The following is a 26654-nucleotide window of genomic DNA, read 5'->3' as shown; positions in this document are numbered from 1 at the left end:
CCTCTGCAGAATATACAGAATATCAGCTTCATGGGCACAAGTGAAAACCAAAAGTGAGGCTGGATTGTTCATCCTTTGGCTCTTCTTATGGTTTGTGCTCACCTGCTCAGGTCATTGTGCATCCTCAAAGGTGGAAAACAGTGTGGAGGTTACACAGATTGTCTGGACAGAGGAAAAAAGGGATGGAAATGTTCCTTTCCTCCTGCAGAAATGTTCCCATACCTGCAGGACAACGTCCAGGCAGTGCCTGGATAAAACAAAGCAGTGGAGGCGTGTGCTGGGTGGGGAAAGCCCCTGGCTGTGCTTACCTGTCCTGGAAGGCTTCCAGGAATGTGAAAACCCCAGAGTATTGCAGTGGAGAGTTATGAAGCATATTCTTCCCCAAAACCCCAAAATAATTGTCTGTATTAGTTTGAATCAGGTGCTTTTTATGTGTCAGATTCGGGTTTTTTCTGATATAGAGTTGTAGTTCTGATGTAGAGATGCTGCAATGCATCTTTCATGGTTCTATTTATTTAGAGTATCTAGTCTTATTTGTAAGGCTATTTTTTGAAACTTGTTTTTAGTTCTGTTTCTCTCTTAATAATGTCTGTCTTATTCTATAGCATTTCTAAATCAGTATTTTTTACCTCAAAGTTTGCATTGAGCAAACTGTGAGCATTTTCTTAAACTTTGACAATTCTCTACCAATCTATTTCCTACATCTATGCATCAGTCAAAGCAGGTATTTCACCTTTCCTTTTTGGTTATTTTGAGGTTTAAACAGCTCAGACTTTCAGAGTGAATTAAGCCTTTTGTATTTTGACGACGCAGTGCATTCTGCACGTGGTGTAAAGTTCTCTTTGCACTTCCCCAGTCCCAGGAGGTGCAGGGTGTTGAGGAAGACAAGACCCAAGTTTATGAGAATGTTCAAGTGCTGTTATGTTATTCCCACAAAGCAGCAGCTTCCTCGATGGCACACTGAGATTATTTGGCGAGTCAGGATCTCTTAACTCTGCTCACATCAGTGATTATTTACTTTGAGCTGGCAGTTACAAAAATGCTTTACTTCATTAAACCCTCTTCAGTGGCTTAAATACATTTTGTTTCCAGCAGCTGGGTACATTATGGACATTTCTTTGTCTATGATCTATTGGTGGTAGTTTGGAAGATGTAAACATTTGTGCTATTTGGCAAGATGGTTGTGGAGCCATCTTATAACCTCAATGTTCCTCTTGGCACAAGATTAAAAACTCCTTGTAATCAATGCTCGGGGCTGGATCTCCCAAGATTTCCTTCAGAACTTACTTGGGGTGTTGGGTAACAATACAGGCTGTGTGTGCTCTTCAAAACCTTTAATGACAAAAAAATACCCCAGGATTTTTTTCCCCCTTCTGGTGCTGTTCTGAAGAAGCTCCAAACGTAGAGCCCAATTTAACTCCAACAGCAAATAACTGGAGTTACTAAGGATAATAATGGATTTTTTTTTAATCTCTTGGCCATTTTGGCACCCTTCAGGAAAACCTTGTGCAGAGATTCCAGCACCAGAATTGATTAATCTCCAGGACAGTGGGTGACACAGAGGAGCTGTTGAGGTGCCCCTGGGGACAGCTGAGGAAGATTCATCCATGTTTAGTGTTTCCCTGGTGCTCTTTTGGAGAGGAAAGCAGCAGGTTTGAGTTTCTGAGGTGGATGTCTCCCACCTCACCTGTCAGGAATGGAGAGGGGTGGAAGAAGTGCCCATGGCATCTGCAGTGTAAGGGACCATAATGAGCTAAAATCTCCACGTTCCATCATCTCAGGAGTTCTCAGCACATCCTTCACTTCTAATCAGAGGGTTCCAGTCACCCAAAACCCAAGGGATAAAAAAAGCAAAACCTTATTTCCATTTGGACTCCCTGAATTCAGTCTCAAGAAAATGCCTTGAAATTGCCACCCACTCTCTGTCTGCCTGATTAAATAAAATATTGACCTTTTCCAAACACAATATTATCATTCCAAGCATAATATTATCCAGTCCTGTCTGAGATTGTTTCTACAGCTTTTAAAAGGGAGCTCACCTGGCAGCCCTATCAATTCAGATAAAACAGCTCTGTGTGCCTTCCCAATAAAAAGCTGATTGTGCTGGTGTCTGAAGCTGGGCCATGGAATAATTCCCCATTAACTTCTCTTTCTAGAGAGCATCATTTGCTCAATCTCACTTCTGAATAAAGGGAGGCAAAATGCTGTTCTGTCCCTCTCTTGTTCTCTTTGCCTGCACAGAGTGGTGGTACCAGGAGTTCCTCTCCAAGTTCACTCTCCACCTCAGAGTAAATCCCTCCTCCATCTCTGAGCAGCTTCAGGACAAGGGGCAGAGAAGGGCATGCACAACAGCAAAGTTAGCCTTGTGGTTAGCATGGAAAAGAAAAACCCCAGCACAGGGAATTCCCCTCCTGCTCAGAGCCCAGATCTGCAGTTTTCAGTTTATTTGCTAAATTAAGTGAGAGTTAAGTGATGTAAAGTTCCCTCAAGGCCCCTGTGAGAGGCTTCTGTGGTGGCTGCACAGGTCACCCTCTTCTCTTCCTTTTGGAAAAGCTCATCCTTGTGAAGGAGTCCGGAATACCCACACCTTTCCCCCCAAAAAAACCAGCACATGAGCACCTCCAAGGAAGCCTCATGTCTCTCTTCCAGTTCCCGGCTTTAATGGCCCATTTTTCTTCCTGCCTCACCCTGCCTGCTGATGCCCTTGTCATGTTAAAGTGACAGTGAGGTTATCCTGCTGATGGGTATCAAGCTGACATTTCCCATCCCTTCTGTCCGCGTGCCAGGCAGGGATGCATTCCCAGCCAGCCCCTTTTCCTCCTGCCTCTCCCAGCTCGGGCAGAGAAGCCAAGCTGCCAAATGAGACAGGGAAGGAGGAAAACCTCATCATTTCCCACTCCAGACTCGGGGAATTTCTGGGAATGCTGCATGTTGATATCCCTCCAAGTGTGATTGATGACCCCAGCGCGGTTTTTGCGCTCCGCTGCCCGGCCGGGGTGACACCAGGGTTGCTACTGGGATGGAACTGGGGAGCAGCTCCAGAGCTGCTGCTTGCTGGGGTTGGCAGGTTCTGTGTGGAAATGTAGTGAATTGCAAGCTGGGTTTTATGTTTGTGTCTGTGATTTGACTTGGGGGGCACTGGAACACTCGGAGTGAGCTCAGGGAAGTTGTGCAATGCCAGGGCAGAGGCAGGACTTGGCTTCTGAACCAAGATACTGCTTATTGACCCTTTGGATGTGGTAAAACAGTTCATAATTCTTATCAGTCTTTGTAGGCTGTAGGAAGAGAATGAAATGAGGTCATTTTTCTCTGTTCTTTCTCAAATTTTTAGCTGCCTGATGATTGCATTTAAGTAGGGATGGAGGCTGTCGTTCAGCACAGGGTGGTGGGAGAAGCCAGAGACAGCTGCTCTGTGTCTTGAGACCTGAAGGAGAAAATATTTTATCATGGAGCATCTCATCCTGGTCCTTCTCCTTGGCACCTGTTTGCCAGGAGGGATGGAAGTGCTGAGGTTTTCCTCCTTCCCTGATACTGGTGCCAATGAATGCATCAGTGGCAAGACCTTGTCTGTGATGAAGGGAATTTTGTGAGAAAAAATAAATAGTGTTGATGCCACAAAGGGCGGAAGGTACTGAACCTCTGCTCTCTCTGTAGGGAGAAGGGAGAATGTCCTTCTGGAAAGGACATTCCAACAGAAATGGGAGTCACCCCAGAGACACCAAGAACAAGAGCTTGGGTGATCTTGGAGGTCTTTCCCAACCAAAGTGATTCTGTGATGAGCAGAACCTCACCCAAACAGAAGCATCAGTAGCTGGGGGTGAAATCATGAACAATTTCAAGGACTGGGTTGTGTCTGCTGAATCCATCCCAGCACTCCTTCCCTTGGAGGTGTTCCCTGGTCACACCAGGTGTGGCTGGATACCCAGTGCGTGCACGGAGCTGCCTTCCCATGGATTTACCTGTCCTGGGTGGAAAAGCTGCAGTTTGAGAGGAGCTATGAGCTGCAGTTTGAGATGAGCTCCTCAGCCCAGCCCAGAGGTGCCCATCTGTCAGCCCTGGCATGTGTCAGCCCTGCCATGGTGGGATGATGCACAGCCCCTCTTTATTTACTTATGATTATTAGTGATCAGCTGAGCAAATGGGGGATCAATAGATGAACTGCAGGGGAAGTTCATTTATATTATTCTGTCAATACCAAGGTCATTTTCATAACTAAAAAGGATTGAGGACAAAAGATGGATGGCTCATGGATGAATTTAACCATCCAATCCATTTACATCCCCACAAACAGCCTGGCTTTATCTGTTAACCAAAACATTGCACTTCACTCCTCGAGATGATTTTTTGCTGGGGTAATAAATAGCTCTGGCCACATTAAGTGATTGTGCAATGTGGGACCGTGGCAGAGACAATTTAGAGCTGATGACCTTAAATTTCCACTCTACTGCTGTTTTCTCTGTGCTTACAGTGAAGATGTGGCTGCTTTGCAGTGCAAAAGCACCTTGTGTCCAAAAATCTCGTGTTTAATTTAATTTATTTAGCACAACAGTCTGTGCCAGGCAGGTTTCAGGTTGGAGATGAACAAACTGGGTAAATGAGGTACAATTTAATCCTTGCAACTTCTGTTTTAATCCTCAGACTGCACACACTACTCAGTGTGAGTAGTGTCTCCTTAACCTTTCCAGAATTCAGTTTTTATAATGGAATTTCTCTTTAGCAGAAAGGGAGTTGGAGGTAATACCTGCAAGGGAGTTTTAAAAAGAAAATCATAATTAATTTAAACTTTTTTTTTTCCTCATGTGTACTGTTACACATTTTTTTTCTGGGAGAAAGTGAGCCAAATACCAGACTTGGAGGTTTGTGTTGTTAGTTGGGACTTGCTCTGTTTTCAGGGGTCACTGTCTGTTGCCAAAGGGGGGGCAGCGGGGGAGTGTTCACAGTGTTAATATTTCATCTCTGCTTCAGGGTCCTTTAAAACCTCATTCACAGAATCCCAGGATGGTTTGGGTTGGGAGGAACCTTAAATCTCCTCTTTCCCCACCCCAGGGGCAGGGACACCTCCCACTAGCTCACATTGCTCAGAGCTTCATCCTTCTACACTTGCAGGGATGGGATAATTCTGATTATTGGTAAAGCCTATTCTTTTCCTAATGGTGGTCACAAAGAGCTGGTTGTAAATGTGATGTTGGATTGCTGGGTTGGAGGAAAAGAACAGCCAGAGGTTCCATGTGGAGCCATAGGAAAAGGAAAGGCACCTCCAGCTGGATCCACGGGCCAGGACTGAATGAACTCCATTTGATTTCAGCAAAACTGCCAAACTATCAAGTGAGTTTCTCATGCTCATTAACACTGGACTTTAAGAAGCCGATAAGAATGCAATATAAAATCAAAGAGCCCCTAAAGACTGCGAGATTATATTTAATACTCTCCTATCACCAGGCCCTGAGTGCTTGGCAGGAGAAACGGTGACATTTCCTAATCAGTCCCCTCTCCTGTTTGTCTTGGCTGGAAGTCTCGAGTCCTCAGCTCATTGAAGTCACTGCAAATTCTCTCCATTAGATCCTGTTTGACTTCCTGGTAGCTGCAGTTAACTTGATCCCAATGGCACGGAGGAGTTATGTCTTGAAAAATCAGTGATAAAAGTTGTGATATGTTTGGAAATCACAGGTTTGTGTTCTTTCTCCAAGTCTTTGTTCTTGAACATCCATTTTTCTTCACGTTACCTCCCCCTGACATTTCCCTGAGGTTTGGTCTGTGGGTACAAACACATTATTTCATACTAAAGGATGATTTAGGGATATTCCTTTCTTTGAACCCCACTTGGAACAACCTGCCCTGAGTCACCTCTGCAAAATGCATTTTGTTCTCCTGGGATTTAGAGAACAGGGAGGGTTCCATAGAGGACATGAGCAAGTTCAGAGGTGTTCCCTGCAGCAGATTTCCAGAAATTTTGCCCCTGCAGCAGATTTCCAGAAATTTTGGGCCGTGGATCCCTCCTAATTCCACACATTTCTCCCGCAGCACCATTCCACCTTTTTGCCCAGGCTTCCAGCTGAAAAATAAATGCTTCTAAAATGGTCTGTGGAGTGGCATGGCTTTGCGGGCTGTTCCTGGGCCACAAACCACAGCTTGGCTGCTCCCCAGTGTTCCCAATTGTGCTGGGGTTGCCCTTAGCAGTGAATGGTTGGTTTATTCTTTCCACTCTTTTCAGCCTGTGGTTTGTTCCTTGCCAGTCAGAGCTGTGCTCTTCATCCTCCTTCCCTCACCAGCAAGGAGAGGAAATTCTTCCCCTCAGAGAAGAGCTTTCCTCCCTTCCCTCTTAATTCCAGGCACACTCACTTCAAATTCTCAAGGCAGGATATTGAAAATTTCCTTGAGTTAATAGGGCTCAGAGATTTGCTTACTGTAGAAAAAATTGAAGATTTTGGTAAATTGTTGGCCAGAAAATGCTATAAACCCCCTGTATTTTAACAATAGGGTCGAAAGACTAAATGTTTATGTGCTGAAATGGTTTTCTCTGGGTTTATTCCATGTCTGGTTTTCCTACAGATGCACATCGGTGCTGTGGCTCTGTGGGCTGTTGGCTGCTGTGTTTGAATATATATATATATATATATATATATATATATATATATATATACATATGAAGATCTTGGAGAAGAGAAGCTTTGGGGTCTTCCAGTACCTGAAGGGATCCCACAGCAAAGATGGAGAGAGGCTGGAGGGATGAGATCAGTGGGGAATGGCTCCAAAGAGGAGAAGTTGAAGGAGGACAAGTTGAAGAGGAGAAGTTGAAACTTCTCCTTGCAAGAGGAGAAGTTTAGGTGGGATATTGGGAAGGAATTCCTCCCTGGGAGGGTGCTGAGTCCTAGCACAGGGTACCCAGAGAAGCTGTGACTGCCCCTGAATCCCTGGAAGTGTTCAAGGCCAGCCTGGACAGGACTTGGAGCAACCTGGGACAGTGGAAGGTGTCCCTGCCCATGGCAGGGGGTGGAACAAAATGTTCTTTGAGGCCCCTTCCAACCCAAACCAGTCTGGGATCGTATGATAATTGATATAAAATGATAAAGAATCTCTTCCCTATGGAATTCCTGCTGTGGGTTCTGGTGCTCTGTGCCTGGGCTGGGTCCCACAAGGTGTTTAGTGCTCCTGGCTTATGGCCAGAAAAGCACTTAGGTGTGGAGACATTCCTGGTGCTGTTCATTTCACTGGTAGTTCTTGCCTAAATACGTGACTGGGCCGGGGCCAGTCCACTCAGGATTTGGCAGGATAAAACTTTTAAGAGAATAATTAATGGAAATTTTGAAGAGCAAGATTTGTAGCTTAATAACAGTGTTGTCGCCTGAGCTGGGGTGGAACAGAGGAACAGGGAGGAGGTGAGGTGCTGGACCATTTGCTCCCAAATGGTTTAAACTGCTCAGAAACCACATCCTGCAGGTGGTGGGGACTGCTTGGGGCTGGAGTGAACTCTGCCAGCTTACAGGGGTGCATGTTGCTCGGCAGCTCGGCTGTGAGTGCCAGAGCTCCAGGCACAGGCTGGGATTGTTGGGGTGGCCCTCGTGGGTCATTCCAGCTCAGGATATTCTGTGATTTTGTGACCTGAGACATTTTTTAAAGCCACGAGAGGCTGGCTGGAAGGAGCTGTTTGCTCTGCAGGTCATGCTGTCCCTGTGTCCATGCAGACAACGGGGCCATCGTGTCACAGACAAGCAGAGTAACTCTGCCATGAGCCCAGCTCTGAACAGCAGAAAATGGGCACAGCAGGGCCAGAGCCTCTGCTTTCATCTGAAGTATTCATGTGAACCTGTGTGCAAGTAAGAATCGCAGGCCCTTGGCTAATTTAAGGCAAAAGAAGAGTTTTCTTGTTCTTTTTCTGAAGCAGCTGCGTGGTGAGGCAGATCTGAGATGGTGCAGGTGGCTCAGCCTGGGTTCCAGAGCTGGAAGGGATGTCCCCAGTGCCCTGACCAGGCAGGAGGGCTTGGGAAGGGCCAATGCCAAGGGCAGGTGCCCAGGCAGTGGGTGAAACCCTGAAGCTCACTCAGCTGTGAGCATCACTGATGCCATCAGTGGTGTACTGAGCTCTTACTGAAAAATCAGATGATAACAAAGACCAAGTCATTGAAAGCAGTGCTGTTATCTGCCTCCTGACCCCTGTGCAGTTACTGGGCAATCTCTTCTCCTTGCAGCTCGGAGCAGATGTGCAAATAGCCCTTTAAAATCCCGATTCAGGGAGATGCAGCAGGGGCAGGTTCCACTCTGTCATCTTCAGAGTTTGCTGAATGCGCCATGCCCTGCTGAAGGCATCAAGCCATGCCTATTGAAGTTTGGGTTGGTTTTTTTTTCCCCCTAAATGACAGTTTATCTGAGCTGGGGGAATGAATGGATAATGTTACTATTTACATAAGCTCATTGTGATCTGTCTCAGTAATGTAATCAAATTAGGGTTAACTGCAGCTGGAGAATGCCAGCTTGTAAACTGTTTTTCAAAAAGAATCACATGGTGTTCCCTGACATGTTTAGTATACACTCAGAGGGCTCTGCAAAAATTCTAGCACATCCCTAACTGGTGTATCCAAGGCAGGATCCTGGTGCCACCAATTCCCTGAGCCCAGGGAAGCAAAGGCAGAGAAATCCTCTTTAGCCCAGGCCCAAGGCACAGGCTCTCCTGACGTGGCTGCTGCTGACATGTTGTCTTTCCCCTGGCTAAAATCAACAGATCAGTTGATAGAAAAAGCATGTGGTGTAAATTTTGAGCACATTCAGGAACATCTGTGCTAAGTGCAGGAGTGCAGCCCACTGCACACGTCGAGCTCTATATTTAGTCTCGTGGCATTCGCATGAGATGAAGCCCAGCCTGGGCTAAAAATTACCCAATGAGCAGATTTTCAAAAAATCTTGTTATTCTTCTTAATAAACATCACATCTGGGGCTTGCTTTGCCTGGTTCCGCCTCTCCCCTCTATGCAGGAGGTGCCATGGACATCCCAGCGTTGCATCACCCCCTTCCCATGTGCTGTGGAGAGTGGAATACCAGGATGGGCTCTGCTCCAGGGCACCTGGTGTGGCTGTTGGGTTGCTGTCTGGTCACACAGGTGTTTATTCCACACTGGGAATGCAGCAGGACAGTTCTGAGGTTCCCTCCAGCTCCCAGGAAGGTTCCTGAAGGCTCATTCGGAGCCATGGCAGTGGCTGGGCAAGGGGAGGTTTGGAATTCTGGCCTCTGCTCCTCCCCAGACACCACACATGGATGGGGCCAACACCATCCCAAGCTGCCAACCTGCTCAGCTGGAGTGGGAAAATGGGACATTCAGGACATTGGACTATGGGATGTGTCCAAGCCAATGCAGGTAGAGCTCAGCCCACAATAACACCATGGACATTTTTTTTTTTTTTAAATCAGGTGTAAAGAAAGGATGAAATATTTAATCTGAACCATTTCCTAGTCTCCCACTACTGCTAAAATGCCTTTTCATCCATAGGATCACAGAATTGTTAAAGTTGGAAAAGACCTTTAAGATCATCAAGTCAGTGCAGCACCACCAGCATGTTCACCACTAATTGTCCGTGTTCTGATAGTTGGAGTGTGGAGATGGTTCCATCAAAATTAAAACTCTTTGTGATATTGAGGAGTTCTTCCCCCAAAAGTTCTGTAATAGATGGGAGTTCAAAAAGGATTTCAGCAAATATCAAAACTCAGCCATTTTCAAATACTCCAAACAAGCAGCAAGATCCTACAGAGGATTTTCTGCAAAATCACCATTTCTGAACATGGATGAAATATTTTCACAGAAATTCTGTTCTCTAAGAACTTTGAAATTCAGGATCTGCTATGAATTGAAAAAGGAAAAAAAAAAAACCAAAAAAAAAAAAACCAAAAAAAAAAAGGTTTCAGAGAAGGAACTTGCCCCTTGAGCACAGCTCTGTCCAAACCAACAAAAGGAAGCTTGTGTTGGCATCTCAATTCCGACTCAGGAATTCCTGACTCTTAAGCCTGTTTATACAGGGCTCCACCACAGCCCAATTTGCACTTCATTGGAGTTTTCTTTCCCCTCCACGTTTATGGTGCTGCTGGACGGGTGGATTACACACTCGGACTGCACACACTTCTCTGATTGTATCCAAAGGTTTTTTTGCATGTAATAATTACAGGGAAGTGTCTTCATTTGGAGGCAGCTTCATCCCTGTGGATGTTTTGGAGTCGTTTTGTATTTCTGTTTCAGCTCTGGAAGTTTGATGGCCTAATTCTCCAAAGTTTTTGGGGATTGCTGGTTCCTGGTGAGCTCGCTGGGAGCAGTCAGCATTCCCTGGAAGCTTGGTGGCATCTAGGACAGGCAGGATGGATGCTTAACTCCAGTCATTCACAGGGATGTCAGGGTGTTCCAGGGCAGGAACACAGAATTTTATGGCTCTGGGATTTGCCTCCTGATCCTATTTGCTCTCAGCTACTTTGGAAACCGCAGTTTCAACGTCCATTAGGGCTGGTGTAAAGCACGGAATGGTTTGGGGTTCTTCCCATGGAAACACAACCCCTTGTTAGTGCAGGTGAGCTGCAGATTTGGCAATGGGTTGGAAATTTGTAAATCAGTCGATGTCACCTGGGTATGGCCAAAGAGGGCCTGGAGCTTCATGCCAGACTCTCAGCTGCTAAAATGAAATGGAGCCTCTCCTCTCCTCTCCTCTCCTCTCCTCTCCTCTCCTCTCCTCTCCTCTCCTCTCCTCTCCTCTCCTCTCCTCTCCTCTCCTCTCCTCTCCTCTCCTCTCCTCTCCTCTCCTCTCCTCTCCTCTCCTCTCCTCTCCTCTCCTCTCCTCTCCTCTCCTCTCCTCTCCTCTCCTCTCCTCTCCTCTCCTCTCCTCTCCTCTCCTCTCCTCTCCTCTCCTCTCCTCTCCTCTCCTCTCCTCTCCTCTCCTCTTTTCCTGAACTTCCCTGAACTTCCTTTCTCCATTTTAACCTGCATTCCCTTCCATATTAATCTCTCTTGGAGGTTTTTCCTGCTCTTTGGCAGCCAAACCACCTCCCCCAGGTCTGGGAGCCCCGAGCCCCCCAAGCACCCCTTGGGTGCCTGTTTGACCTCAGCCTCCCCAAATCCCCCCAGAGCTCCGGGAGCCGCTGGAATTCCCGGCGTGGCCGCTCGATCAGGTCCATTCCCGGTGTGTTTACCCTGCAGGGGGATCCAGGGTGATGCAGAGTTGAGGTACTTGACCTCCCCGAATGCCCGATGACCTGGAGCTAATCTGAGGTGGAGCACAGCAGAGATTTAATGACTTGTTCCACCACACCTCGGCTGGAGGGGGAATTAAAGAGCGCTGGGGGCTGGAGCATCCCGGGATCTGCCAGAGGGACTCAATTCTCGAAATCCTGTGGGTGCCTGTTCCTTTGTTGTCCACACCCATTCTTGTCTGCCAAACCTAAGGGAATTATTCACAGAAGTGACAGAAAACCTTAAAATATAAATTACAGTTGTGGTGAAAACCCTCCATCAAACTTCCCAAACATCTGGGTGCGTTATTATCAATAATGTTATCATTGGCCATTATTATCAATAATATGACATTTATTCATTCTCCTCCTCATCATCATAACAACAGCAATATGAATCTCTATTATTTTATAGCATTCTTAGTTGCAACACAACTGACTTTTTTTTCTATTCTGTTTTTTCCTTAGCAAATACTGACTGATCCCGAGGTGACCTCCCAGGAGGGCAATATAAAAAAGGTAGGACATGGCTCAGTCTTCTGGGAGTTGTTTTATTCCCTGGCTTGGAAATGCACCTGGGCACTTTTCCTCCACGTTTGAACCAAAGTGTTGATGGCAATAACATCGTAAAAGTTTTCCAGTGTTTGCTGTTGCTTTTTTGGATTAAGTGTTGTGGTTCTGTTGGCATATTTTCCTGTCTTTTTGTGATTCCAGTCATTATGAAAGAGAAAATAATAGTTTGAGGTGTTCCTTGATTCAGCTACAACACAAACAGCTGCCAGGCCAAAGCAAAAAACCTCATTTACCTCTCTTCCAGTAAAAGAAAATGTTGGTCCTTTGTTAAAAGTGCTAAATTTTTGGAGGTCACTTCAGCATCAAATGTGGCTTATGTGAAGTCCAAGGGAAAAGGAATAGGTCTGTGGAAGGATAAAATTCAGCGCATGTGATGCATTAGTGGTGCTTTTCATCACATTGTGGGGCTCCAACTGTAACAGCGACCAGAGAAAATGTGTTCCACACTCAGCCCAGCTGCACAAATGTCTCCACTGGAGCTGGGAGGCAGCCTCGGCACGACATATTTGGGCATCCAGGCTGCTCTTTGGGTTGGGGTTACCCTCAGAAGCACTGAAATGAGGTTTTGTTCCATGTGGATCTGTTGGTTAACAGCTTTGCTGATTAAAGATTTACAAGTTGGGTTTGATTAGAGCTTCTCAACAGCTGTAGCTTGTGTGTCCTCTCTGAAATAAGAGAGCTGGTTGTGACTCCTTTTATGTGCAGTTGTCTTATAAAGGATGTTCACAGTCCTGTTTGTGAAGTTTTTGGGAATGGGGAATCTCTGAGGCTGGCCCTTGCCACAGCTGCCATTGCTGCTCATCCTTCAGGCCTTGCTGCTTCTCCACTCTTAAAACTAAAAGGAATCCCTCAGCCAAACAGAGTGAAACACAATCCTTGCCAGGCTCCAGAGGAGTCAGGCTGGGAAAAGGGATTTAGACACGTGTCCAGTATGGCCTATGGTTCTATTCTTACGATGTTAAAAAATAAAAAAATCAGGTTTTATTTCCAAGGCTCCCAAGAGGAATCACCCTCTGAGTGCCCCGTGACCTCGCCAGGGATCTGTGGCAACAGGGCTGAACTTTTTACCTTGGGCACCTCCAAAACTCATGGGGTGTCTGTCCCTGCCTCTGTGGGATCCTTTTGTCTGACAGACGTGGTGACAAGGTGGCAGGTTCTCATTATCCCCACGCAGCTCCCACAAGGATGGAGGGAATTCTCCATGGCTCAGCTCATTCTTATTCAGTCGTTGATTACGATATCACAAATGAACTCTCCATCCCCACCTCCAGGATCTGCATTACCCCAAAGAGAGCAGGACTCGTGTGAAACAGGGAAACACGAGACTGGCAGTTTTATATGCTCAATCCATGGGTCTGTATTTAAACTTTGTGCTTTTATTTCAAGGGGGATTGTTAAAAAAAACTGCAGGTCTTTGAAAAACGCCATGTCCTTAAATATTTCCCTGTGCAGCAGGTATAAAACTGGACAATTGTGATATTTGACAAGGGGGGAAGGCCTGGCCTTCCACTTGTGTCTTTTAAATGCATTGTAGAGAAGCACTAGTGGGAGTTTATGAGGTGATAAATTTATTGAAGGATGGGCAGTAGGGTTTTACAGCTGGGGTAAAGCAGGTCAGAGCAGTAAGGTAAAGAGTTCAAGTCTAAACTTTATGGCTTGTGAAAAGACTACTGCGAGACAGCTTTTCAGTCAGGAGAAAATGAAAACTAAAGAATGAGAAATCACTCCGGACAATTTTTGTAGGATCTCTCAATTGTTTGGAAGTGGCACTCTGGCATTTGGCTCCAGTGGCACAAAACCCTCTCGGGAGCAGATTTCCTTTTCCAGCCTCTCTAAATCATTCAGTTGTCATATCCCTGAAGACACAATAGTTGAGATTTGACTTCAATTTATTCCTATTCCTTCAGAGATGAGTTGGTGGTGAGAAGGTGACTGAAGACAAATGTAACTGGAGTGGGTGGCCTGATTTAAACTGGGAGGGGAGGAAATCGGAGCTGCAGAGACCATAATTTCAGTGGCTCTTTTGACTGCTGCATCACAGGTTCAGAATTGGGCACTAACAAGGATTAGAAAGAGCAAAAAAAAAAAATCCAGAATGCAGAGAAAAACCTGTAAAACCAGGAAAAGGCAGGGAAGGGAAGGTGATGGCAGTGAGAGGTGTAGGGAGATGTGCATGAAGCAACCTCTGCTTAAAACTGACCCCAGAACTATCTCTGCTCTTTAGGTCCCAGGAAAAAACCACTCTTTTACATAACTTTAATGAACTGAAAGGCAGGGAAAAGCCTGTAGCACAGCAGGGCCTGTTTTGTAGTGGAATAAAACGGGCTCTTTTTAGCTTGGAGCACAAGGAATAAGTATTTCTCACTATATCTAGTATTTTTCAGTTCGTGTTACTGTTATTTCTGCTGGGACCACTAACACCACAAAGCTGATTTCTTTGTTAGTGGTTGTCTGACAGGAATAATTCAATGTCATTGAAGGACCCATATCCAGGATCATATTTTATATCTGTGCTGCTCCATGGATGGAAATGTGGTGTATACCTAACGAGCTACCCTTGTATCACCTTTGCTTGCTGATGTTTAGTTTAACTTAGAAAAATACACACGAGCTCCTCATCCTGTTTGTTTAATTTTAAATCACCAGTGGTGGAAGCAATATTAAAACAGGAAAGTCACTTATTTTAGTTATTTTAGTGACCTGAATGAGGACACTCAGAGATAAAAATATGAGTAATACCTGTGGGTTTATTGTCCCCTGCTCCCAAATGTCTTTTTTTCCCAGCCCACATCCTTGCACTCTGTTTATTTTGCTTAGAAAGCAGCTCAGTGTCCTCTCCTCTGAATTTTCCAAGCTTCTCCACCGCATTTAATAAACGGAGCAAACACCTTGTTGTCATTGTCACCGTCCCCGTTGTCATTTTGCTTTAACTTTGAGCTGAAAGATTTCCACTTCCTCCAGCAGGAAGCAAGGCCTGTGCCCGTTACACACCAACTTTTTTTTGTTCCCCCAAGTAGATGCATTTCTCTGCCCTCCAAGGGTCACTTTGGATGAGGGTTCCAGAATGCTGGGGAAGGATTCTCTGTGTGTGCAGAGCTCCCAGCCAACCTCCCCGGGCTGGGCTGTTTTTCTGACCGTGGTGACAAGGGACCTCAGGGACTTCTCTCTTCAGTAGACTCTCTATTTAGTTTCTGTTTACTTAGAGGGAATAGCCTGAGGGGCTACTGGAGAGAAAACATCTGTGGGAGATAATCTATAGAGTTATCTATCTATCACTCTTGTCGACCCTGTCTCCCCTGAGAGCAAGCTGAGAGACTTGTAATAAAAAGGCATCGCTGAAGAGGCTTTAGGGACAAATAAAGAGACATGTTAAGGGCCAGCTGAAAAAGGATAGAAGACATTATTAAAGCTCAATAGCCGTCTTATCAAAATCCAATAGGATAGGCATTTGGCAAAAGGCTTTAAATTTATTCTTTGACTTTCTGGAGAGCTTGAATTTATCCATTAACAAGAATGTGCTGCACGGGGAGCGGGAGATGCTATCGGCTTCAAAAGGGTTGGATTCAATCTGGTATTGTGCAAAACACAACAAAAACTGAAGACAAAACCAATTTTCCCCCCTCCTCTGGCTGGCCTCATTCCTACATTGCCAAATATTAGAAGCTGTAAATATAATGCTGATGAGGCTGTGGAGTAAAAGCAATTTAAGCAGAATTATTCTTCTGCGCTCACAAATCACACAGATTTGTTATTAAAAATAAAGTGAATTATAGAAAACTGAGTGTGACCAGAAATTTTGGCCTTTTAAAAAAGCATCAAGCAGCAAACAAGAAGCCCAGGTACGAGGAAAGCTTTCAGCTCTAAAGCAAAAGCAAAACCCCAACGAGTGTTTTGCTGCTGCAGATGCGAAGAGCGGGATGGGGCCATAAATCTCCCCTGGTTTATTATTATATCCAAAATGCTACAGGTCACAGGAACCATCTGATACTTCAGGAGCACATTGTTCGCGCGGGGATGATTGATTGATAATTATGATAATTTGCAAAATGATTATTTGGGTATTATGGCCGCGGCCTGTCCCGCCGGGTCGCTGTGAAGACATTTTCTATATCACGAGGCCGTCAGGAATGGCCTCTGGCAAGGAGGGATGTGGAGAGGTCTGGCCGGGCTTTCCCAGCGGGATCTGGGGGGCTGATGAATGATGACCCAGAGGAGTAAGAAATCAGACTTCAATAAGCAGTCAGGAAGGTAGTTAGGGAAGAGCAAGGGAGCTGCTCACTGTCGTTTGTGCAGCAATTACTGGGCACGACAAACCCCCCAGGCCTGAGCCGTGTGCACCCCGAGAGAGCAAATTGCAGATTTGAACCCAGTTTTGCAATTTCTCAAATTGCAGATTTGAACTTGGATTTGCAATTTTTCAAATTGCAGATTTTAACCCAGTTTTGCAATTTCTCAAATTGCAGATTTGAACTTGGATTTGCAATTTTTCAAATTGCAGATTTTAACCCAGTTTTGCAATTTCTCAAGTTGCAGATTTGAACCTGGATCTGATTTGAACCTGGATTTGCAGTTTTTCAAATTTCAGACTTGAACCCAGATCTGTAGTTTTTCAAATTGCAGATTTGAACCTGGATTTGTAATTTCTCAAATTGCAGATTTGAACCTGGCCTGCTCCGAGTTGCTGCCTTTGCAGCAGAAATTGCATTTCTGCACTTAGCAGGGATATATTATCATATTATCCCCAGCTCGTGGAAGGTGTTCTAAAACTCTCATTGAGGATATCCCACAGATTTTTGTGAGTTTTCTTCACTTTTCTGTGTATTGAAGAATCACCCGCCTCCAGTTTGTGCACAATCCTCATCCTGGCTGAGAATTTATACAGAATTGGGGATTAAAGATGCTCCACAACCCCGTGGGAGGGGGCAACAATCCCAGATTTGGGAGCTAAAGCCCCATTTCTCCAGGGCTGCTGCTTCACAGTTGCTACTTTAAAAAAGAGCTTTAATTTGCTTGTTTTATAGGTTGTATCTTTATGAAATAAAGGTATATTTAGCAGCCACAAACACAGGCAGCTTTGAGTTGATTTTTATAATCTTTTCCTGAATAGACTTGCGTCATTCCAATAAGCCCTGGACAAAAGAGTGGACAGTTGTCTGAGAGTCTTTTTTATAACATTTCTCTCTTTCTATTGTTAGAGAGCTGCTAATAAAAGAACCAGGAGTCCATTAATTCAGTGAATGAACATATAGTAAAGTCAGTTCCCTCTTGAGAACAATAATGTTGCGGTCAGCTTAGGTTTCCATGGAAACTAAGTACTTCTAAGAAGTTTGCATCCTTGATTTTGCTGAAATGAAGCATGTAAAGTAAAAAAAAGGTGTAAGGCTGGCACGGAAAAGTCGGCAAAGAAAGTGATGGTTAAATTATTTTGCAGGAATAACATTGTATGTTGAATTTCTGTGATACAGATGTTTGGGCTGGGTTGTTTAGTGAGTGTGGGTATGAGAAATGGCTCCATGAAGAGATCTCGGGGGGTTTTGAGCCCATAAATCAGGCCAAGTTAAGAGGACTGGCAGTGGTTAAGTTTGCTCTCCCCATATCTGCAGAACGCTGAGGCAGCCCCAGGCACACGCACGGTGCAGTGCCTGTCCCAGGGCTCCCACAGCTGCAGGAATGAAGGGGTTAATGGCAATTTCCTATTTCTCCCTGGCAAATAATGTGGATGTTGGGGACGGTGTGAACATCTCAGTTCTAAATAAGATCTTTTTGTGAGTTGAGCTGGATCTTCTCCTCCTCCGCCCGGTGCAGACCCTGGAGCTGCGATGTCGAGCTGTTCCCCAGCACTGATTTATAACCTGTGTCTGATTGCCCTGCATTGCTGGGGCTGAGGAGGTGTCCAAAACGTGCTGCTGAGCTGCTCACACACATGGCTCAGGTGACACACGGCTGCAGTGAGCAGCATCCCCTCAGATAAAAGTGCCCCTGAACTCCAGGCAGTGTGAGGAGAGGCCACCTTGTCGTCTTGATGCATTCCAAGCGCAGACACACAGACTTTGGGCTGGGTTGGAGTTAGAAACCGCATTTCTGTGGAGGTCAGAAGACAGGTGGCTGCTGCCTTGGCAAAATAAATGATTTAGAATCCTTCCCTGGGACGGTGGGCAGGCCCTGGCACAGGGTGCCCAGAGAAGCTGTGATCCCTGGCAGTGCCCAAGGCCAGGCTGGACAGGGCTTGGAGCACCCTGGGACAGTGGAAGGTGTCCCTGCCCATGGCAGGGGTGGAACAAAATGATCTTTAAGGTCCAACCCAAACCATTCCATGTCGCAAGGGAGACCCATTAAGGCATTTTGGCTGAGCAATCAGTTATGCTAATAGCACATGCAAATTCAACATTCATAAACTTTTTTATAACCAAGAGTTTCCTAAATAATCTGAAACCCTCACGTGCTGGTCCCTACTCCCTTTGCTTGGGGTTTGTGGGGATGATCACACATTTTACAGTTTGAACACAAATTAAGAGTTTGAACACACATTAATGAGTTTCAACACAAATTAACAGTTTTAACACTTCTCTCTCAATCCTGCTTTTCTCTCTGTGTCTATAAAATTCATTTCAGTGCTCCCCGTTAAAAGCCACGTGCACTATCATACATGAAATGCCAATACCCAGCGTTGCTGCTTATCCACTCACATCCGATGTGTTTTTAATTGTTTGCATCAGGAGCCCTGGCTCCTTTTCCCTGCTAACCAAAGAGAGGGGCTGGCATTTCCACCCCGCCAGTGAAACAATATTCTGGATGATTAGGAGGCATTACAGCCCCGGCTCAGTTTGAAAATGCCAGAATGCCCCAGAGATCCCCATGAATCTGCTGCCAGCCGGCCCCTGTCAGAGCTGAAGGCAGCACTGTCTGGAGCCCAAAATCAACTTCAGGAAGGTCATGTGAAAGAAAATCCTCAGTCATCAGGAAGCCCTTGGCCCCGTGGCCTTTCTGACATTTTCTGACAAACCTTAAATCACCAGAGTAGACAAAACATCACAAATTTTGGAATGATAGCCTGTGGGATTTGGGGGCTGTGTGGTAACTTGGAAGGTAACACACACACACACACACACACACACACACAGAGCCCCCTCCCCTCCCTCTGCTCTGCAATTCCTCCTCGGATGCTGAGCTGAGTGTGCCACAAGGGTTGTGCTGGAATCAGGTCCTGGAATCAGGTCTGGATGCAGCAGGGTGGGGTGGCAGCTGATGCAGCAGCAGAGGAGGGAGCTGCCCTGTGCCAGCTCCAGGTTTTTCCATGGAACAGGGAATATTCCTCAGTGTGGGAGGTGGGATCTCTCCCAGGACAGGCTCCTGTTCCAGTGGGGAGTCTAGAATTGGGTTTTATTGTGCGGTTCCATGCCTTAGAGAAGGCAGATGGTTCCATGAAGGTCACCTGGGATGCTGAGGGGTGTGCAGGATTGGGTTAATCACCACTGCAAGGAGAATTTGGGTCAGATCTGAGTCTCTTGGAGCTCCCTGGATAAACAGGAAAACCTGGGCAGCAGCTGGGGAGGGAGGAAAGGGCAGGGTGGGGGTGAGTAACACCACAGTGACTTGAGGTTGGGTCCAGCCCCAGTGGTGCTGCTGTAAAAATGAAAGCCAGGACGCAGAGAACTGGGTGCCAGTGAACAATAATTAATATAAATATACATAACATAACAAAAAAAAAACCTTTTTCTTTTTTTTTTTGGTCATATTTTGTTCTAGAAATAAATCAAGGCTCTGCAAAGCAGTGAAGGTGGGACTGTTGTCCCACAGGGACAACAAGATATATTGATATATTTTGATTTTAGATTCCACAAGATTTCTATGAGATGTTAAAATACATGTTCTGGAAAAAAAAAAAAAAAAAAAACAACCCAACCAAGTTTATTTTTCACAGGACACTTTGGGGAGAAAAATAAATGGAAATAATCACCAGAAGTCAGCTCCTCTGTGATGTTCAGTGGTACCTTCCTTCTGGAAATTTCAGCTCTGTAAACATGTATACAGCTATATATAAAAATATAGATATAATAATAATAGTAGCAGCAGGAGGAGTCTAAATTAAGTGCTTAAATCCTTTCTTGGCTAACCCAAGCAATTCATTTTTTTTATTACTTTTTTCCCCTCCTTATTTCAGACTGTAACACAGAATATAGACCAGAAATACCAAAAGCTGTGGAATAGATTAGAAACTAATTTATAAACTTCAGAGGAAGTTTTACTCCTGCTTAATGTGACCTTATAAGTAACTGAAATTAAGAAGTCTTCTGTCATCTGGAGGCATCCCCTCTCCTAATCTTCTGGAGTTAGCTGATTATTTTAGGGATTTGTTGCCATGAATTCTAGCCTTGGGGAGGTGAATTTGCTACCCAGCATTTTTCCAGCTCATTAATAACTGCTGCAGAGATAGTTCTGCCCTGCTGCTGTCAGGACATCTTAGCCCCTGCTTGGTGCAATAATTCCTTTTGTTCCAGAAGAATAAATTGCAACTCCTAAAGGAATTGCTTCTCAGAGTTTCCACTGGAATTTCAGACTTCAGCTCCTCTGCCCCAGAATGTTGGTTCTTCCTCACAGAAAGTCTGGGAAAACTCTGGCAATTTGTATCAGTGCTGCTGCCTCAAGGTAGTTTTTAGGACAGTGTTAAGTTCTTCTTTCCTGAAATATTCAATTTTAAAATGAGTCAAGAGGAATTTTAATTTCTTCAATGTTTGCCCTTCCAATTACTAATACTTATATGTAAAACCAGGAAAGTCTTGACTTTCATTGTTCATCTCTTCCCTTAATACCTGCTTCAGTTTTTTCTCTCTTTCTGCAGTGCTGCCCAGAAATAAGCTGGACTTTTCTCCTGGTTCTCTTGGCAAATCCAAGCAGTGTCTTGCTCAGCTCCTGCTGCCATGAAATGGAGATTAATCATTTTCCTTGTCCTGGGAATCTTAAAATAGGTGAATCCTGGAAAATGTCTGTGCTGGGGCTGGGGTTGCCTTGTAAATCCACCCACAGGAAAACATCCTCAGCTCTGCCTGGGCTTGGGATGCCCCTTACACTGACCTCATCCCTTTTTTCTGCCTGGGCGTCTCTTCTTCCCTTAAATTCCTGTTGGGGACAGAGGAATCCTGGAGGGTTATTTTCCTGCTTTTCTGCAATGCCAAGCAGGAAGGATGTGCAATTTTTCCTAAGGAGGTTCTGCTGTCCCTGAGTAAGATCCTTCCTCTCAGGCTTTGTGTCTGCTGATGACTCGAACATGTCCTCGAGTTCCAACAGCAATTTATTCCTGGCAGTTTGTATTTGCCAGTCCTTTTGCCAAGAAAAACTTGGGATTGGGATAGTGTCCCACCCTCCATTCCAGGTCTGCTGCTCACCATATGCTCCTTTGCTCTTTCCTGCAAACCCTAGAGCATCCCCTGCTAAACCCGGGTACAAACTGGAGTAGGAAATGTGGGATTTAAATCACGTTTCTTTTTCCAAGGCATTGCTGCATCAGAGATATAGATATAGATATATAGATATAAATTCAACCATCCAGCAAATCCCATCCTCATCCAGGAGCTGGGTTGGGTTTATGCAAAACACTTCATGTCCAGCTGCTGTTCACACACCTAATGATCCATTTTGCTGTTTAAAGTATTTAATTCCAAGAGAAGAAGCCATAATGGTCAGTCGTGGACATTTTAATTATTGTTATGCTGATAGCACGATTTTCTCAGGGCAATGAAGTCAGAAAAATGAGATTTATTATTTAATCCTTGTGTATGTCCACATTACTGCTGGGCCCAGAGCATGCTTTAACCACTTGCAACATGAATATTTGTGTTCTGGTGACTTCGAAGTGTTACAGAGCAAGATAGCCATGAAAGCAGAATATTCTGAGACAATTTTAAATGGTCCTTTTTGCTCCGTGATAGGAAGGTTGGCAAAGGAGCAGCTGCTGGATGTGAGGGGTTGCAGCCATGTTTGGTTTGGAAACTCACTCTGAAGTTTGGATGCATCTCTGAAATCCATCAGAACCCCTTTGGTCTGAAAAAAATCCATGAAAACCTTGCACATGACTTCATTTTTTTTTTTTTTCTTTTCATACATTTCTTCTAATTCCTCAGACTAACTGGGCTGGAAATACACAAGAAATATAATTTCTTGTTGCATTTTCTCTGTTCTGTTTGTAATGCCAGGGAAAGCCTGGAAGTGTTGGAAGCTTATGCACATAAATGATGAGAAAGGAAAGTAATGGAGTTTTGCTTTTACTCTGAAAGTTCAGAAATCCTTTAGAGCTGGACAAGGCTTTGAGTGTGTTTTGCTTCTTGCAGAGGAGCAGAACTCAAGAAAAAGGACTTTTTAAAAATATATCTACGTGGATTGAGTCTCCACAAAGCACCACCACAAATTGATTGGCATAATAAGGGCTTTAAAGAGGGAGAGGGGATTTTTCCAGCTACATTTCTCAGCTCTGTGGTTAAATTAATGTTTAGTATCAGCCAGAAAACCTGCTGGACTCTCTCTGGATAGGACAGAAACTGTTGATCTCACTGACCCTCTGTATCTCTGCTCTTCCCTCAGCCTTGTGCTTTTTGTGCTCTTTTTCTGTGATGCTTGAAGATGTCAAACTCTGAATTATAAAGCCATGTGGCCGGTGCCTCTCTCTCCCATTTGAGGATAACCAAAGCTCTCTGTATTTACACAGCCAGGATTTGCCTTTGTAGTAGCCCCATTTCCCCCCCAGGTTGTTTTCACTCCCATAAAATAGCTCACCTGTGCTTGTACAGGGCTCCCCGCTTTCATGCTAATGCAGCACATCAAATATTCGTTTGCTTTCTTTTTTAAATATCAATGAATAGCCACTTCCTTTAAAAAGAAATAAAAAGGAGGAGAAGAAGAAGAAGAAGAAGAAGAAGAAGAAGAAGAAGAAGAAGAAGAAGAAGAAGAAGAAGAAGAAGAAGAAGAAGAAAGCTGCTGAGCATCTCATTTCACAGGTCTGCTGTTGTAAAACTGCAAAGCCAGTGTGGTGGCACAGAAACCCTATAAAGAAATGAATTCGATCTGATTTTGTGCTTTTGTACAGGAACAGTTCTTTAAGATAAGCAGATATGCTGTAAAAGAAGCCGCTGAAATTCATATTCTGCATTTAGGGTCGCTCACCTGTGTCATGCACAGAACGGGACCAGGAGGAACCAGCCCAGGAGCAAGGTTTGGGTTGGACGCTGAGAAAAACGAGCCTCTGGAATAGCTGAGAGCTGAGCAGACTCTCTGGGGAGGAGATAAATACCTGTCCCTGCAGGCTCCGGAGAAGTTTAGACAAATTTTAGACAAAACCTGCCAGGCCGGCCTGGATCTCCACAATCCTGCATGAGAATGAGCGGGAGCCGGGATGGCTTGGCCAGCTCCCTCTCAGCACACGGGTTTTCACCGTGCCCATGGGTTTATCTTGTTCATCAGTGGGAAAGGCAGTCAGGGAGGCAGGAGCCCGAGTGTCCATTCATTCCACACGTGCGGCCCCAGCGCATGGGGAAAATGCGAGCTGGGGGCACTGAAAGCTTTTCTTCTCGTTTTTTAGGCTCTTTTTGCCTCCCTTTAATGGTGCCTGGGAAGTGTCGTGCCCTTTGTGTTCGGTTTTCCTTATCAGCCGAACATTTTTCTCCGTTTTCAAGTGGATTTGGTGCTCAGGAGAGCTGGCAGGTGGGGAGCAAGGTGATCTGAGGAGCTGAAAGTAGCTGAGTTATCCGGCATGGAAACTGGATCCATCAGTTGATCCAGGTTCTAAAACGTGTGGTTGTACACACCTGGATAACAGAAAAGCAGAGGAAAAGGAAGGAAAGGGAGGAAGAGAGAGCAGAAGAAAGAGAGAGAAGGAGAAAGAGAAATACAGAGAGAAAGAGAGAAAAAGAGAAAGACAGAAAGAGAGGAGAGAAAGAAAGAAAGAGAGAAAGAGAGAAAGAAAGAGAGAAAGAGAGAAAGAGAGAAAGAGAGAAAGAGAGAAAGAGAGAAAGAGAGAAAGAAAGGAGAGAAGGCGAGAAAGAGAGAGGAAGAGAGGAAGAGAGGAAGAGAGAGAGAAAGAAAGAAAGAAAAGAAAGAAAAGAAAAACAAAGAAAGAAAGAAAGAAAGAAAGAAAGAAAGAAAGAAAGAAAGAAAGAAAGAAAAAGAATGAGTAGAAGTTCTAATAGTTGCAACTGTAAGCCAGAGTTTTGAATGAATTTGTTAAGTTAAAACAAGGATGATAGCACATGGAATAACAGCTGCAAGGGAATGCTGGAATGCTCGGTGCTTTTATAAAGAAGATTGAAGGTGTCAAAGCATTTTTCTGTTTCAACATGGCAGTTCTTTGTCCTTGCGGCTGACATTGCTGAGTTTCTATGTATCGTTGCTCTGGGTGGAAACATCCTTTAACTGCCAGACAGCACTTACCGATAAGCCACCAATTAATAATGTTGATTTGAAAAGCCCGAGAATAGGTGAGAAAGCAAAGTCCTTTGGTAAGTCATATTTGCACAGTATTAAGAGTCCCCTTTTACCTGGCCCAGCAAACACGGCGTCGGGAGCTCCGTGCCATTGAAAAGCTCAGAGACTCTAATGATATGTGCAACTGATAATCGCCACTCCTCGCCGCTCAGCACCCACTTATCGTGCCTTTTGTACATACATACCTTTGCAGCAGGCAGCTCCCGGCAGATGTGGTTCTCTTTCCTAAATAGCCAGAGGGAGGGATTTTTTTTGGGTGTTTTTTTTTTCCTTTTTTTTTTTGTGCATTTTTTGGTTTTGTGGGGTTTTTTTTCTTTTTTTTTTTTCTTTTTTAGTTTTTTTGGTTTTTTGTTTTTTTGGGGTTTTTTTTGTTTTTAGTTTTTTTGTTGGTTATTTTAGTGTTTTTTGGTGGTTTTTTTTTTTCTTTTTCCCTGCTACATCGACCTGTTTTATCAAAGAAGTAACTGTCGGGGAGGAATCAGCATTTCCTTCAAAGCTCGGACTGAAGGCTTTGCGTTGGGTCTGGGTGTGCAAACATCCTCCTCTGTTTGCTCAGCTGATGCCACAGCCGTCCCTCAGCGCCGGCAGGGCAAGGCCAGCGCTGGTTCTGATGGAACAAAAAGGGATTAAAGCCGGTGGCAAACGCCAAAGCAACTCGCTGAGGGAGTCACAGATGATTCCACACAGCCACTCGTGGGCTTTGGTGGAGGTGCTTTGTGCGGGTAAAAAAGATCTCAGGGTGCCCACAGCGCCAGGCTCTCGGATCACGGCATCCCCTAAACTCTCATTTAGCAAAAGAACAAACTGCAGAAAAGTCAAAATCCCAATCCAGCCGGGCCCAGGCAAGCGGGGCACGGAAGGTGTGAGGTGGGGACACGTCTTGAGCAGAGCAGCTGTCGGCAGCCGGGCACGGAACGCGCTCCATCATCTCTAGCTTTGTATGTTCCTGTGCTCTTGAAAAGGCATAGAAATGGAATTAATTAGAAGTAGATGAAGCTGTTTGATTAAAGGGCTTACTTGTTGCCCGGCCGTATGTGGAGGTATAGAAATGCAATTAGTTAGAGAGTGCCATTAGCAGTGTCAGGGACCAGAAGTAATAGAGCTTAACCCTCCCGGGAGGCTGGGATCCCGTGCTGCAGGGCCGGGGTTACACCACAACAACTGTTTTCCCCTCTTAACTCTTTCCGTGGAGAGTTTCCCAGCAAGAGCCAGCCTGCTCAAACACACACAGAGCCAGCTCTGCCCTCCCCGCAACCAGCAGCCTGCAAAACGAGAAGTTCCACAAAGACTGGCTTTTAAAATATGCAAAACACATCAATTTGTCAGCTTTCAGAAATCCCTTGAGAGCGTGGCTGGGAGCGTGATCCTGCTGCAGCATCTGTTGGTGTGGCAGTGACCTGCAGGGTTTTGGGGTGAGAGTGGTGATAAAACACACGGGATTGAGCAGGAGCCTTTCCCAAGGGACGCACTGGGGAGCTGCACGGGGCTGCTGCAGTTTCACTTTATCAGGTGCTGCCTAAGTTCACTTCGATGGCATCAGAATTTATCTGCCTGCTGCTCAGGGTGCACTTTGGACACCTCTGGGATCTCTTTCAAGGAGTTTTGCATGGTCTTGCTGCTGTTGCTCCTCGAGATCTGCTGGGTGTGAGGAGGGAAGTGTCGGCCGAGTTCTGGCTTTTGAGGTTTCAGCCTCCCTGCCCAGCTCTCTTTCTACTCTTTCATGGAAGCAGAATTGACTGAAGCGCTGGAGTGTGAGTGCTCAGCCCCACTGCCAGCTCAGCAACCTTCCCACAGCCGTGGTATCCAAACACTTTCTGGGGAGGAGCATCCACGTATGGGATGCCCTTGGGTGAGAGAATGCTCCCGAGCATCAGCCAAGGTTGGGGGAAACCCACTCTAAAGCACCCAAAATGCGTCTGAGGTATCTGTCCTTTCCCTTGAGAAAGTGCCGCTCTCCAGATGAAAAGAAATGCATTTCATATTTCAGCTGATAATGAGAAGTTAATAAAATCGGGATTTTGTGCAATGCAGGACCTCTGACATCTTAATCTTTATTAAAGAGACTTAAACTACCAGGAACTGCTGGTGCTGACTGGCACAGCCAGACTCGAGAAACACCAGGAGAGACTGGTCAAATGAACTGTTAAACAACTCTTCCTAATCCATCAGGAAGAAACAATAAGTGCTGGAAACATCTATTTACCATGCATCAATCACGCTTACCTAAGCAATTTCTAAGTAATTATACTTCTGTTATATGGTTCCTGAGATGACTGGTCTGAACGAGATGTTGGCTTTATTAAAACAAAAAAAAAAAAAAATCACTTTACTTGGCATATCAAATGTTGTTTCACATTCTGTCACGGTAGTAATTTTTCTGGACACGATTTCTGCTAATTGTTGTGTTAAAATCC

At 45.1% G+C, this 26654-nt stretch overlaps 1 protein-coding gene across 4 annotated transcripts in view; it reads left to right on the top strand.

Moving 5' to 3' along the window:
• PRDM16 (PR/SET domain 16) overlaps positions 1-26654 on the top strand; it is a 298478-nt gene that overhangs the window by 141739 nt on the left and 130085 nt on the right. For all 4 annotated transcript variants that reach the window (XM_068171625.1, XM_068171626.1, XM_068171624.1 and 1 more), the window contains one exon: positions 11665-11715. In XM_068171625.1, coding sequence (XP_068027726.1) covers positions 11665-11715 — 51 coding nt within the window. The remainder of the gene's footprint in view (positions 1-11664; positions 11716-26654) is intronic.

This window comes from Anomalospiza imberbis, chromosome 23 (genome assembly GCF_031753505.1).
Source record: "Anomalospiza imberbis isolate Cuckoo-Finch-1a 21T00152 chromosome 23, ASM3175350v1, whole genome shotgun sequence".
In the NCBI taxonomy this organism is placed as follows: domain Eukaryota; kingdom Metazoa; phylum Chordata; class Aves; order Passeriformes; family Viduidae; genus Anomalospiza; species Anomalospiza imberbis.
The sequence above is the reverse complement of the archived record's forward strand: the minus strand, read 5'-3'. Positions and strand labels throughout refer to the sequence as shown.